The sequence below is a fragment of the Brachyistius frenatus genome, unplaced genomic scaffold (genome assembly GCF_029030835.1).
Source record: "Brachyistius frenatus isolate BFR_SWC_R1_liver_20210118 unplaced genomic scaffold, ASM2903083v1 Contig_22, whole genome shotgun sequence".
NCBI lineage: Eukaryota > Metazoa > Chordata > Actinopteri > Embiotocidae > Brachyistius > Brachyistius frenatus.
In genome coordinates, this window is record NW_027210621.1 from 2,589,407 (window position 1) to 2,603,699 (window position 14,293).

At 41.3% G+C, this 14,293-nt stretch overlaps 1 protein-coding gene across 3 annotated transcripts; it reads left to right on the forward strand.

Moving 5' to 3' along the window:
- Positions 1-841: 841 nt before the first annotated feature.
- Positions 842-11,866, forward strand: LOC138620014 (cytoplasmic polyadenylation element-binding protein 4-like). Of its 3 annotated transcripts, none has more exons than XM_069696897.1 (12): positions 842-961; positions 2,022-3,135; positions 3,265-3,363; positions 4,241-4,334; positions 5,908-5,958; positions 6,862-6,885; positions 7,265-7,441; positions 7,686-7,775; positions 7,876-7,994; positions 8,360-8,474; positions 8,567-8,748; positions 8,873-11,866. In XM_069696897.1, the coding sequence occupies exons 2-12, from the start codon at positions 2,077-2,079 to the stop codon at positions 9,098-9,100; spliced, it is 2,238 nt and encodes a 745-aa protein (XP_069552998.1). In that variant the 5' UTR covers positions 842-961; positions 2,022-2,076; the 3' UTR covers positions 9,101-11,866. The 3 variants fall into 3 exon arrangements, with proteins under 3 accessions (XP_069552998.1, XP_069553000.1, XP_069552999.1); XM_069696899.1 differs by having other exon boundaries at positions 4,244-4,334; XM_069696898.1 differs by lacking the exon at positions 842-961 and adding an exon at positions 1,348-1,492.
- The last annotated feature ends 2,427 nt before the right edge of the window (positions 11,867-14,293 follow it).

Sequence of the window (14,293 nt, forward strand, 5' to 3'; positions counted from 1 at the left end):
TGAAAATAGCATCAGCTTATTTTAATGAGATTGCTATGAAGTACTTTGCTGTGGATCCAGGTTATAGCTATCTATCTATCTATCTATCTATCTATCTATCTATCTATCTATCTATCTATCTATCTATCTATCTATCTATCTATCTATCTATCTATCTATCTATCTATCTATCTATCTATCTATCTATCTATCTATCTATCTATCTATCTATCTATCTATCTATCTATCTATCTATCTATCTATCTATCTATCTATCTATCTATCTATCTATCTATCTATCTATCTATCTATCTATCTATCTATCTATCTATCTATCTATCATCTGTCTATGCTGGTGAAATACGTTGCCTTTCAGGGCCAGTCTGACACCAGTAATGAACAACCTCAACCCTATAGGTTGTGGTGGAAGAGCAACATTTGCTTAGCCAAATTGACTAATCTGCATTTGAAATAGATGCTTGCAAATTCTACACCTTAGCTTTAAAATCTTTGCATTTCAGTGGCTTACAGTGTTCTCATGAAAAAAAAAAAAAAAAATTTTTAGTCTCTGTTCAGGCTTTTGACAGAAATATCTTAAGATCATTTATGTATTTTCCCGACAACAACTCCTCCCATTGATTTAAAGACATCCTTATTTGGGAGGAGAACGTCGTCGGTGTATCTGCCATTCATTGAGAAGGAGTGCTGTGGGCGGACCCTCGGAGTAATTATCCAATCAACTACTAGATTATAGCTAAAGTAGGCGGGGCGTCGGAGGGAAACCCTGACAACCAGTGGCTGGTTGCTGGCAGCGGGGGCGGGGCTTGTAGACGGAAGTTTCTTCCGACTGGCCCAGCTGTCATCCAGAACAGAGAGACGAGACCATTTACGCCGGCTGCTTTGGGAAATGCAGAAAAAGGAAAAAAAAAACGCTGAAATATGGCAAACATCTAAACGATAAGGTCATGACGCCGAACTGAAGGTAGATATACCCGACGAACACCAACAAACACGCAGGTTTCTGTGGAGACGTCAGAGCAGCGGTCGAGGTCGCGCTGCTGTTGTCTCGAGATGTGAAAAGTGATGACAAGGATTGGTAGGTTGTGTGACATTGAACACACAGGACACGAAACGGACGAGGTCGTTTAAAGAGCCATACACCATTTACAACTTGTCATGTCCTGGAAAATCCTATCTGTTGGCAACGGTGTCGTGTACGTTAGCGAACATTTGAGGGACGGGTTTTTTTAATTTTTAATTTATTTATTTTTTTTAAATTTTTTTTTAATTTTATCCCTGATTTTGGTTTATTGCTTTTATATTTATAGCTGGGGTTGTTGTTTTTTTAATACGCTTCCACGTATCTGCGGGTTGTCGGTGGTTGTCCGAGCCTCGCTGCCCGGTGAAGGGAACTACCCTCGATTCAGAGCAGACAGGAGACGTCATCAACATTTTCCTGTATTTAAATGGTTGCGTATGAGGAGGTCATTGCTGGAAAAGGAAGAGTATTACGGTAGGTTTACACGCCGTGACCCACCGCAGCACCCGGGTGTTCAGGTTTATCCCGTAATGCACAAACGTACTTTAAAAATGGTCTCGTTTGAATCTGCATGGTTTTAATAGGGCACATGGAGGGTGGCGGAGCAGCTGTTAGCTTTGCTGCTAGCTGCGTAACGACCTTTGGGAGACGTCAGCCTCAACCGAGCTCGGGCTGTTCAGCTGCCTGCTCTGGTTGTTGAGGCTGGGTGTTTTCTGTGGTGGCCCGCCTGCTAAAGTGTTATATTTCAAACAGACCTTCCATGGCCAAGCGAGTCAATGATTTAATCTCACTGATTGCATCACAAGACCAGGCAGGGTGCAGCCCAAACACATTTTATTGCCTTTGTCAAGGCTTGTGTGTCTTTTGTTTTTTTTTGTTGTAAATAATTAGTGACCAGATAAACTGGAGGTGTAACAGTCTGGTGCTTTTTTTTTTTTTTTTTTTTTTTGGCTGCCCCCAACCCCCACCCCTCTTCCCTACCTCTCCTCAACCCACATTTTAGGATAAAGAAGACGGTGAAAGCCAAAAGTGAACTGAAGATTTACTGGGTGTCCTAAATGGGGGACTACGGGTTTGGAGTTCTGGTGAAGAACGGCAGTGGTAACAAATCTGCTTTCCCTGTGAGGATCCCTCCTCACCTTCAACCCCAGCACCCTCACCACCCCTCCAACCCCCCCAGCCCCCCTTCCTTCGTAAACAACACCTGCTCCACCAATGGGGGCAGTGCTTGGCTGTTCCCCACCGTAGCTCAGCACAGTAACATGCAAGATGAGATTCTGGAGTCAGACAAGTCCAAGGCCTTGGACCTCCAGGACATGCAGGAGAAGTCTCAGGTCCAGGCCCAGCCTCTGTCTCCAGGTCAACAGGAGGCTGGAGGAGGCCTAGGAGAGCTTGAGGGAGCTCTTCCTGAAGATGGCTCATTGGAGAAGGGTTCTTTGGAGAGCAGCGGTGGGAAGGAGAAGCTGAGGATGGAGTCCCCGGTGCTAAGCGGTTTTGATTACCAGGACAGCCTGGGAATGGGTACAAGCTGTGCACAATCCACTTCGTCCTCATCTTCACTGACTAGCTTCAACAACTGGTCCCCTGCTGTCCCATCCACCCAGTCTCCAGTGGTCGGGGAAGACGTTGGAGGGTTCTTTGGTCCCGCTGGCTCCAACGCCAACGGACCACCACTGCTGTTCCAGAACTTCTCCCACCATGCTGGCCCTGGCTTTGGAGCAGGAGGCAGTTTCTCCCCACAGATTGGACCAGTCTCCCAGCACCACCCTCCCACACCTCACCCCCAACATTACCACCCCCACGGTCAAGGGGTTCCACAGCAGCACCGGCGTTCCCCAGCAAGCCCCCATCCACCCCAACCCTCCTTCCCTCCGCATCCCCATCGCACTGGACCGTTCACCCAGCTGCCCCACCTTGCTCCTGCCCAGAGCAAACCCCCTTCACCTTGGGGAAACTACCAGAGCCCCTCCACCCCCTCATCCACCTCTTGGAGCCCAGGTGGGTATGGTGGCTGGGGAGGCACGCAGGGGGTTCGAGAGTACCGGCGAGGTGTGGGTGGAGGAATGACGGGCCTTAACTCCATCTCTCCACTGAAGAAGTCCTTCCCCAACAACCAGGTAGATACATTTGTAATTACTCATCTCACACATTGATTAATCATAATGGGTCGTTACATTTACTGATATGAAAGTACACACTATATTTGTTTACCAGACTCCTATGAAACTCATCAATCTGTTCTCCAGGTTCCCTCACAGAAGTTTCCCAGAAATAGTTCTGGCATCAATCACAAGGGCTGGGTGGAGGACAATATGAGCCGCAACGACAGCGTTTATCCTTTCCAGGTGGGCATACAAGCAAGAAATTATACTGGAACTAATGTTGAGGCAATTACTAGATGCCTAAAAGTTCAGTTTAGTTAATTCTCATCAAAACAGCACTAGACTTGGACTGTGGGCCCATATAAGTGTAAATATGTCTTTTGTATTTTTGAGAAGCAAACGATGTTAATCCTGTTATACATGTTCAGCCGTAGCAAATGCAACAAATAAGCCATTGAGCAAAACGGGATATGTGACAGTTCAGCCAAGTAAATGGATGAATTGAAACTGATTGTGTGTGCTTATGATGGCGGTCCTATTTAGATCATTTGGTTAAAGGAGCGCAGTCTTATCATCTGGTCTGATCACATGGTCTTCCTCTTGTCCTGATTTGAGAAGCCTTGTGCTCTACTGCAGCTTTGCATGCTCTCAGCCTTTTTATACACACAGTGATGCACACTCACTTGTTATCTATTACTCACCGATTTTCTGTATTTTTGGAATTATTTCAAAAGCCCAGTATTTCTTTTCACAGTTGGCTATCTAATTCGAATTTGTATTGATTTGAATTGGGTCAGGTTGAGGGATGCATTAGGTTTAGCTCCTTAAGTAGCATATCTTCCTAGCTGATGCTGTCAGATACACCGTGGAAATATGTGATACGACTCCGGTTAAATGCGGGTGATTTTCTTTGCTTTTTTGCTACATGCTTTGGGCTCCATTTTCTGTTTACAGTGCTTTTGGCTGAATGTCTGAAGGGATTGTCTCAGTTGTTTTTCCCCCAAAAACTGTATTAGTTCTAAGCATCACAGCGAACTATGTCAGGGATGCTGCAGCTCGTGCTGTTTCAGATGGTGACGTGGGAAGCGGGGAGGCTAATTGTTGTCTTCCTCTCTTTCAGCAGGAGAGAACACGGTCCTTTGATGGTTTCAATATGCACTCTCTGGAGAGCTCTCTGATTGACATTATGAGGGCTGAGCAGGATTCCTTAAAAGGTTGGTTCCCACACAAACAATAGTGAGGAAGAGATCGTTTTTCTGACCGCTAGCTGTAGATAAATACAGCAGTTATTGCATATAATTAACAACAAGCAGAAATTGTTTGAGAATGCATGCTGCTGATCAAGTGATTGGTTACCCCGAGGCATTTTCATTCTTCCTTGCTAATGTAGTTACATTTGTGATCATTTTTGTCTTGGAGCAATTTACTCTGATCCTAATGACACCAACTAAAACCAATATTAATGGGCCTTACCAAATTTTAATAAGTGATATTTTGGTGTGAGTTGGGCTGGCTATCATTCCAAGTTTTTAAATATGGATTTCTGTATGACACGCGAGTCTTGGTAGGTAATGACAGCACAAAGATTCCATGGGCACGATTTTGCTGGCACTCAAAGTATTCAGATTAAATGCCTTAAAGCAGAGGTAAGATTATTTTTTTCTTCTATTTTGGCTATCCCCTTTTGGCTACTCTACAGAATCCAGCTATCATACTAGGACTTGGGATCACCCAAAATGTTGAATATGTAAACTATTTTTGAATATTGCACAGCAGCAATATATCTCCCCATATATTTTTCCCTTTTTGATTTTAATACTCTGATTTTAAATGAAGTTGAAGTCTGGAAGGATGTTTAACGTCAATACGACGAAAATATGTCCATAGCAGTGACTTTCAAAAAATACCAAATGCTGGCATCTCCTGACTCTTTGATCCGATAAACATTTTAAACTATTTTACTCATACAAATTTGTACTTTGACGGGTGCTTTAGTTTAAACGGTTTACCATTACCAGCTGTAGAAAAAGATGTTCCATATTTCGTATCCGTATCGAGGGTTTTGCTTTGGTGCTGGTATAAACACTGTACACGTAGAGTACGTTTCAGTCAAACCGGATGTAACATGTCAAGAATGAGACCCACTGAGATTAGTTCCAGTTCAGTCTCATTTCTGTCTTTCCATAATGAAAACAATCACCTGCAGCATTTTTGCACTGGAGTCTGTTTGATCTTGAAACGAACTCGCTCATTAATAAAACATTTCAGTTCCAATGTGTTACAGTCAGTCTTTAAAGGAGGCAGTTTACTTCCCAGCCAGCTCCGCTGATGCTAACGTGGCCTGCCGACCCACCTTCTGTTTTTTCAAACGTGTCTTTGATCATTTCTACAGCCATCCTGCCATTTGTCGTGAGGGGGTTTTCCATCACTTAATTTACAAGTCAGTTTACTCAATAATCAAAAATCCACTGATAATATGTAAAGTGGTCAAGCACACATTCCTGGACTTATTTCAACAGCGTCATGCATATGATATCACATTGCGTTTGATATACATGCACTCATAATCTTAACTACATTTATAGGACCTTTTGGTTTCTTTGCCAAATTCTTCATACTTCATTTTCCTTTCCCTACAGAAACAGACCCCTAAACCGTTCCAACATAACATCAGTGGGTTGGCTGGTTATTTATACGTGAGAAAGAGGAATTAATATAGGTCGTACTGCAGGTGGAAATCCTTTCATGGCATCATGTTCTGAGGCCTCTTCTGTTTTTGTCATTCAGGGCGCTACAATTTCTCTCACCAGGGCGGAGACGGTCCCTTACCCATGAATGGTATGTAAATGATGTGCATATAAATATGCATTACTGTAGCTGAGGTCGGAGCTTGAAATTAATGCCTACCACATGCAGATAAAAACTGTGGCTCTTTCTTAAAATTGAAGTACGGATCCGCACCCTCGTTGCCATTTCAACATAATCGATAGGAATTTGCTTTGGTGAGCTCGTAAAATACAAAACAAAACTTGAAATGTCTGGATATCACACCACTAAGACTTTAAACAATTGGTAAATAAAATAAAACGACTATAGTCACATGACTTGTTGCTTACTAAATTGGCAGTGCTCTGCAGTGTGGTAAATTACCAAAATGGCGGCTTATTCACATTAAAAAATGATGCTTTTGTCAGGCAAGTTCAGAGATTGCAAATGAATAACTCCACAGATATGCTGTCAGAGGCCAACTGTGTGTGTTTGTTAACTGAATTTGTTTTAAGTGATACTGAAAATCCAGTCGCTGAGATTCTTTTCTTTTTAATGTTGCATCATAGTTTTTTTTTTAAGCTTCAAAGACATTTTGATTCATGGAGGGTTTCTTCAGTCATAATAACACTAATACAAAGTTGTTTTACTTGCACATAGTAATGAGGTCATGAGGTGAATGTTATAAATTATCTTTAACTACTATACGCAGTACAGATATACCAATTTGTCATCACTTACATTTTATGGATACAGATACAATTAGATGCAGTAGATTTAAGTTGTTTAAATGGATGCATTTTCATGAAAATAGTTTTGGCCATTGTAATTTTAGAGTTATTTAAAGAATGCAGCTATGTTAGCCGGTGACCCCAAACATTAATTTCAAGCCCTGGCAGTGTTTCACATACTGTTTTTACATGTGCCTTTTCCAAAAAGTCATTTCAAGAGTGTTTTGTGTTGTTTTACATGCAGCGAGAAGTTATGGCAGAAGACGAGGTAAAGTCTGTTAATGTGTCTTGTCTAATGTTATTTAGAAAGCAGCAATGGCTCCTGATATGATCACTTTGTTGTTTTGGCTCTTTGTTTGTCTGCTTGATTTTTGTCAGCGTCACTGATTATTTTCGCTTGAATGTTGTGAGGGTTTCTGCAGGGCATAAAAGTCTTTCAGGTTACCAAGTGCTAATCATGATAAAACTCTGGCTTATATTATCAAGGATAGCTATCATGGCTGTTTTTGTCTTTCTTGACTTCATTTATTTGCATTTAATCAGTTTCCCTGCTCTTTGTAACATCCCTTTACAAAATGGTAAGGAGATCTTTTTAACCTCAGTAGTGGCGTGCCAACATGTGTGAACCAGATCCTTCTCTCCATCAGGCCATTCATCTCTGTTCCCAATGGAGGACGAACGCTCCTTTGGAGAGGACGAGTCCGGTGACCAGGGGCTCGCTGGCCTTGGGTCAGCCCACTGTTTCCCCCACCTCAATGGTGAACGTGTGGAGCGATATTCTCGTAAGGTGTTTGTTGGAGGTCTGCCTCCAGACATAGACGAAGGTAAAGACAACATTTCCATAAACCGTAACAAAGCAACAAATTAAAAAATTACTACAATTATTTTTCAACATTTATTTGTGAGAACTGATTGCATGCACAGTAGCTCGTGTTATATTTTGTGTCTACAACCTTTGCGCCCTACTTGAGATATACAGGAAATACATTCTTTCAGTTTCTCTAACAGTAATTAGTTTTGATGATGATCAATAATACCATTACTGATTGATTCACTGATTGATTTCAGATGAAATCACTGCCAGTTTCCGTCGATTTGGCCATTTGTTCGTGGACTGGCCACACAAGGCCGAGAGCAAGTCCTATTTTCCACCCAAAGGTGAGTCAAACCAGTTTAACATAGTTACGCCAGTGTGTTGTGATGCTTTATTTTGTTGTTGTTGTGTGCACTCATTGTTCTGAATGTTTGACGTTTCCAGGATACGCGTTCCTGCTGTTTCAAGATGAGAGCTCTGTTCAGGCCCTGATTGATGCCTGCATTCAGGAGGATGGCAAGCTTTACCTGTGTGTATCCAGCCCCACCATCAAAGACAAGCCTGTGAGTGTGCTCGTTTGTTCAGCTGCCAGCTTGCTTGCTTGTTATCGGTCTGAGCCAACAATTAACACACTGAAACCAATGTTCAAATTGGAATCGCAAGTGAGCTTTGTTTTAGTGTTTCAAGCCACAGCACAGAAGAGTACAAACGCTAATGTTGACTTCCGTGGTACACCTACACTTCTAACGGGCTCATTGGCAACATCCTGCTGTAGCAGTCAAATTGAACCAAAAAGAAAATGTGTTAATCATATTACATAAACAGAAAAGCGCTTTGATTTTAAATCCAAAATGTGTGTTTGTCATAAAGGAGGAGAGTGCAACTTGAGGAAATGAATGACTTTTGTTTTCCATGTTGGTTTTTGTAGGTCCAGATCCGACCCTGGAACCTGAATGACAGCGACTTTGTGATGGATGGCTCTCAGCCATTGGACCCGAGGAAGACCATCTTTGTAGGAGGTGTCCCTCGTCCCCTTCGTGCAGGTACATGTGTGCGGTGACCCTTGAATGCGTTGGATTACTCATCATTAACTTTCAAAATCACATTAATGTTCATCTTGTGTTGGTTTTTCCAGTCGAGCTTGCCATGATCATGGACCGTCTGTACGGAGGAGTTTGTTACGCCGGGATCGACACAGACCCTGAACTCAAGTATCCGAAAGGGGCGGGGCGAGTGGCCTTCTCCAATCAGCAAAGCTACATTGCAGCCATTAGTGCCCGATTTGTTCAACTGCAGCACGGGGAGATTGATAAACGGGTGAGTCCATCGGATGCCAGCAGGTCCATATTTAGATCCTAAAAATGACGAGCGGATGGTCATAAAATATGAATTTCCTCCTTTTTAACAGCTTTCCCGTCATCCATTTTATCTCCCCTCTCAGGTGGAAGTGAAGCCATATGTCCTGGATGACCAGCTGTGTGACGAGTGCCAGGGCACTCGCTGTGGGGGGAAGTTCGCTCCTTTCTTCTGCGCCAACGTGACCTGTCTGCAGTACTACTGCGAGTACTGCTGGGCAGCCATCCACTCCCGGGCCGGCCGCGAGTTCCACAAGCCGCTGGTGAAGGAGGGAGGAGACCGACCACGACACATCTCCTTCCGCTGGAACTGAGGCGAGAGGGTGAGGGAGGAAGTCGGCGCAGGATAGGGGAGGGACTGAGAGAAAGGGGTAGTTGGGGAAGGGGTGTGGGCTATGATATGAAAAATAAATGCACTTTTCTTTTAGTTTAAAAACAAAACAACCTAATTTATTTTTTTTTTATTATTTTTTTTTTAAATTGGGCCTTCTAAAAGAAGTAAATGCTAAGAAGAGTGAAATCCCATTTCTGTTTTGACTTTAAGTGTGCATGAGCATATGGATGCATTAGATTTGGATTTAGATGTTTTTTGACTTGACTGTACTTTCTTTTCGTGTTAGCTGGCAAAGCTGCTTACATTTGTTGTTGAGAGTAACATAAAATTTAAGTGAGGTTCATCATACCTAAATCAGTATACTAACTATGGAAGTTGAGTTGAAGAAGGGTGCATTTTCTTACTTTTTGCTTGCAGGATTAGAGAACAACTGTACCATTTACCAAAGGTTAAGAGCAAATGGTTGAACAGAGGAGGAACTCAGTTTCAGACAGAAGGATGATTGGAGTTTTTCAAGCAGCTCAGTGTATAGCATCTGGCCACGTCACAAAACAAAAATCTCCCCTCAGTTTGGCACACACGCGTTTAGATTGTCGGCATGAGTTTTTAGGTCTCGGTTTAAAAGTCAACACTTTGTAACCAGAAAGGACAAACCAAAGATTGGCCTAAACGCATCATTTAAAAAACAGTTGTTGATCTGAGGGTTTTCAGGATATCGTTGTGTCCTCGTGTCATACGACGGAGGAAAAGCTGGAGTTTCGGTTGGTGGTTTTCAGCTAATAAAGACACAGCCCTCAGGGCTCAGGTATTGGCAGTAGTATTTACTCACTTTATATTGTCAGGGATATTAGCACTGGAAGCTAACATGCTAATGTAGTACAAACTAATGGGAATGCACAGTCCAGTCTCCCTGAGCTGTCCTCATGGTGTACCACTGCACGCTCTACCATGACTGGAGCTTCTATCACAAGTGTTGTGGTTGGATATGGTAGTAGCTAGAACTTGCTGTCACAGAGATAAAGATATTATTTTATACATGGCCTGCTGATTTTTGTACAGTGTTTTATAGCTGATTATTTTGTCATGAACATATATACATTTATTATGCACTACTTTTCTAAATATTTTTTTCAATAGTCATTTTAGGCACATTTTTCACAGATGGGAGAACTCCTTTTGCAATACCTCATTTTTTTCACTTGGTGAAAAATAATTTTGTACCTTTGTTACTAAGAGATCTGCATTTATGGTAAACTTAATTTAAAAAAAAAAAGATGATATTAATATAATTTTCAATTAGCTTTTATATATTTAAGTGCTGGTAAATCTGAAAATTGTCTGGTGCATTGGTGTGATTCTGTAGATAAAAAAATAAATAAACAAAAAACAAAAAAAATAAGGCTATCATACATTAGCCAGTCATATATGGATTCTCCTCTGTCCTAATAAACATAATTACAGGATCCTAAGGCATGGCAAGACCTTTCTAAACTGATTTTGATAGTCTTGAAAATATAACCTGATATTTTGCTCCTAGGTGTAGTCAATAAGATTATCATTAGGGTAAATGTTTTGGCTTTGGTCAACGTGAAATCTTCCCTTCAATCACCGGAGTGGATATCAGCTGTTTGAATATTTAGATCCTCTTTCTGGGACTGCCTGTAAGTTCTACTTATTATTGGCATGCATAAGAGATAACATGGCTAGTGATAATGCAGGACCTAATGTAATGCACTAGATCTCCTTTTTCCTTTTCAACTTTCTTTTCCTTATCTCTTTGAGATCGCCTCTCTTGTAGCCTCTCTTTACATGATGGAGTCTGCCTTCCTTACACAGACATGATGTTTATGCAATCTACACAGTGACAACACATTGGATGCGTTTTTGTAATGTAGAGGACACTCAGTAGGACATAGGTGAGGAGACTTGATCACTTGACCCCCTTTGTGATGTGGCATGCTTTGGGACATAACCTGAATGTGATTTAATGTTGCAAGTTAACTTTGAGCCATTATGTGCAATACTTATTCTTTCCAGAAACAGTTCTCTGCAGTGCAAGTCATTCAATCCGTAAAAAACATGCAGTCATTTTCACATTTTATTTTGTTTCCTATTGTTCATGCTGATGTCTGCAAAAGAAAAAAAAATAATTTATACCTGAATTTATTTTTAAACATTAGTTTTGTGCTTATTTACTTATTTTGCTACTACCATGCTACTGTGATTGAAAACATTGTATATACTAGGTCGATAATGTATTTAGCATTTGCTATATTTTCAAATGTATAACTATCATTTTGATCAGATTTTTGTTATATTTTTTGGGGTGATGTGTTAAACTCGTTGATGTGTCTAGTTTTTCTAATTGCTGTATTGTGCTCCACATTGTCACATGAAAAGTATATTGATTATGTCGGTTAGTATTACTTGATTGCAAAATTTCAATAGTTTTTAATTGAATGCTGGGAAGGTTATATTTATTAACTTTTTTTTTTTTTTTACCTGATATCATTTTGATTTTTATTCAGTCATTTCACATTTATATGTAAGTTCCAATTTTTATATTTTCTTCCTGATTAATTTACGCTACAATACAGACGTCAGTTTTTATAGTTGGTTTGTAGTATTGAAGTAAACAAAGATCTAATGTCATATATTCATTTGCTGCCAACTGTTTGTAACTGTATGCATACATTTGAAGTATTTGTAATGTGAGATGTTGAACGAATAAAACAGCTGTGAGGAAGAATGTCTGCTCTTATGTTGTTTCACAAGAATTATGCTTTTCTTCCCCTTTATCTCTATTTAATGAGGCCATTAATTGATTAGCTGTAAATGGGAATCGCATACCTGTCTGATGCCATTGTGTTGTGTGAAGGTACTTTTTGGCACATCAAGTTGGGAAAATCAGGTCAGAGGTATTTATAGGCTGAGGCTTATTGCAGGCCTGAGTGTTATTTAACTTGCCTAAACCAGCTGTCTTTTGTCCAAACAAACATTTTCCAGTCTAAAAAAAACTATTTGTTCCAAATGAGAATTCCAATATATGTGTGTATTTAAAGGGTACGAAGGTTTTTGCTAAATTAATTAGTAGTTTTGTCCTCCATCTAAAATACTGCTCGGGCTCGGAAATAAACTCAAGATGAGCTCATAAAACGAGATGCTTCATTTTCAAATTAAACTGCAGTGTAAAAATATATATATATATATTGAAATGAATGCCTCAAAGATAAAAAGGCGAATATTATTTTATTTTTTTTAATTCTGTACTTGCAGTGTTTGGGGTTTAGTGACATCTACCGGAGAAGTTGAATACTACAACAGAGTACTTCCCCTTCTACGGTGGCCCCAAAGCTCGAGAAACGTTTCAAGGCCCCCCGGTGGTGCCCGTGCTCCGTTTGTCTGCTCTGGGCTACCGTGGAGACATGGCGGCGCACCACGGCGGGCTCCGTGGCAGAGAAGAAGACCCACTTCCAATGCAGATTTGAACAAGGAAATCAAGGAAAACACCTTGAGGAATCAGCTGGCGTTGCTCGGGATGTAAACGTATATTAGTGAATTAAATATGCACCAAAAAAAAACCCCGACGGCTCCGTCTCCAGCTGTTCTTTTTCCATTAACAGTGACACCTGCTGGCCGACTGCGGTACAACACCCAAAAATACAGGACACACCGTGAAACGGGAAAACTGACAGAAAGGACAGAGGAGACAAGTTTATTCTGTCAGCTGGAGAGACACGGAAGACAAAAGATGCCGCCAGCTAAGACTGTGTACGTACCCCGCTTTGGCTCGCAGCAGGACTCCGGTCAAAAACATGAACCGCAACCGGGCCAGACCGGGTCGTCCTCTCGGGACCAGACCGGGTCGTCCTCTCGGGACCAGGAGGACAAGAGCGGGAACAAACGGGCTAATGACGGACGTGAAAAAACTCCAGGCTTAAAAGTCAAATTACCAAAACTCAACAGAGGATCTTTGCTCGCGAAAGTAAAGAAGGAGATCAAAACACCGACAAAATGGATGTTGGACCGCGCTGCAAATAAATCAGAGACAGCTGTGAACCTCGGAGCAGAAACACGGTGTAAGTGCTGCTGTGAACATTAGCTAATGGGCAAATGGCTTCGTTTGCTCGCTGGCAAGTTTCGTTTTTTGGGGCGAGGCATTAATCCAGATGTACAATTAGCACAGTTTTGGAAAGACAAACCAAATGAAACACAGTAAATACTCTGCGGGTCAGTGGTTTGTTATTAATGGTTCATTTGATATATGGGCAGGGGGGGGGGGGACGTGGGGATTTGCTCTTTAGTGATTAACGGTATGTGTATTCATGTTAATCAATGTCCCTGTAAAATAATGAACACAACTTGGACTACGTTTTTCTCCTCGGGCTCTAAATTTCATGCAGCTGAAATTCCAGTTAAAAAGGTCAGGAGCTGCTGCTGCAAGGAAATCTGGCGGTGTTGCGGCTGCGCAGTGAAATACATATAACATGTGCTTTTGTAAAGATTTGAGAGAAGGAAGAGTTAACGTTGACCTGATTTGTACAAAGCTGGCACAACAAAGCCTAAATATGTAATGAACTGCAGCTGTATATTTATAGACTAAACGGCAGAAGCCTCACATTCACGTTTTGTTGTTGTTGTTGTTGTTGTTGCTGTTGCTGCTGCTGTTGTTGTCAGGTGCGGACACCGGCTCTGCCCTTGCTGATGGAGATGTTTTCTTCTTCTCTCAAAGATGCAACACCAAGGCAACGAACGTAAAGGAAAAGGTGGGTCATGTGCAAAGTAAACGCTACATGAAATGACAAAGGACACTCAAAATAGGAAAAACAGTGCTCAAATATTTTGTGCTCAAATTGCACTTCGCCCTGAATGATGTGGGGTTTAACATATTTAATAACAAAACAAACAAAAAAATCATTCATGTCATGTTTCCCATTGAACATTCACTTTGTCAATGGAGACTTTAAGTGCATCCAAAACAACAAAGGATGTGCTGTACCTCTTTTTTTAATCAAGATATATATATGAACAGGTTTAACTACCAGTCTGTAAAAAAACTGTCTGAAACGTATCTTCACTTGTTAGAAAAGGATCTGTTTCAAAGCCAAATCACTATGTGAATATTTATTCAATTTGGACTTTGATATTGATCCATTCATAATTGCTAGTACAA

Excerpts from the sequence above, each read along its gene's own strand:
- LOC138620014 (XM_069696897.1), top strand. The coding sequence starts at position 2,077 with ATGGGGGACTACGGGTTTGGAGTTCTGGTGAAGAACGGCAGTGGTAAC. Across the intron at positions 3,364-4,240 it reads ACAGCGTTTATCCTTTCCAG|CAGGAGAGAACACGGTCCTT; the intron begins GTGGGCATACAA and ends CCTCTCTTTCAG. Across the intron at positions 8,749-8,872 it reads ACGGGGAGATTGATAAACGG|GTGGAAGTGAAGCCATATGT; the intron begins GTGAGTCCATCG and ends CTCCCCTCTCAG.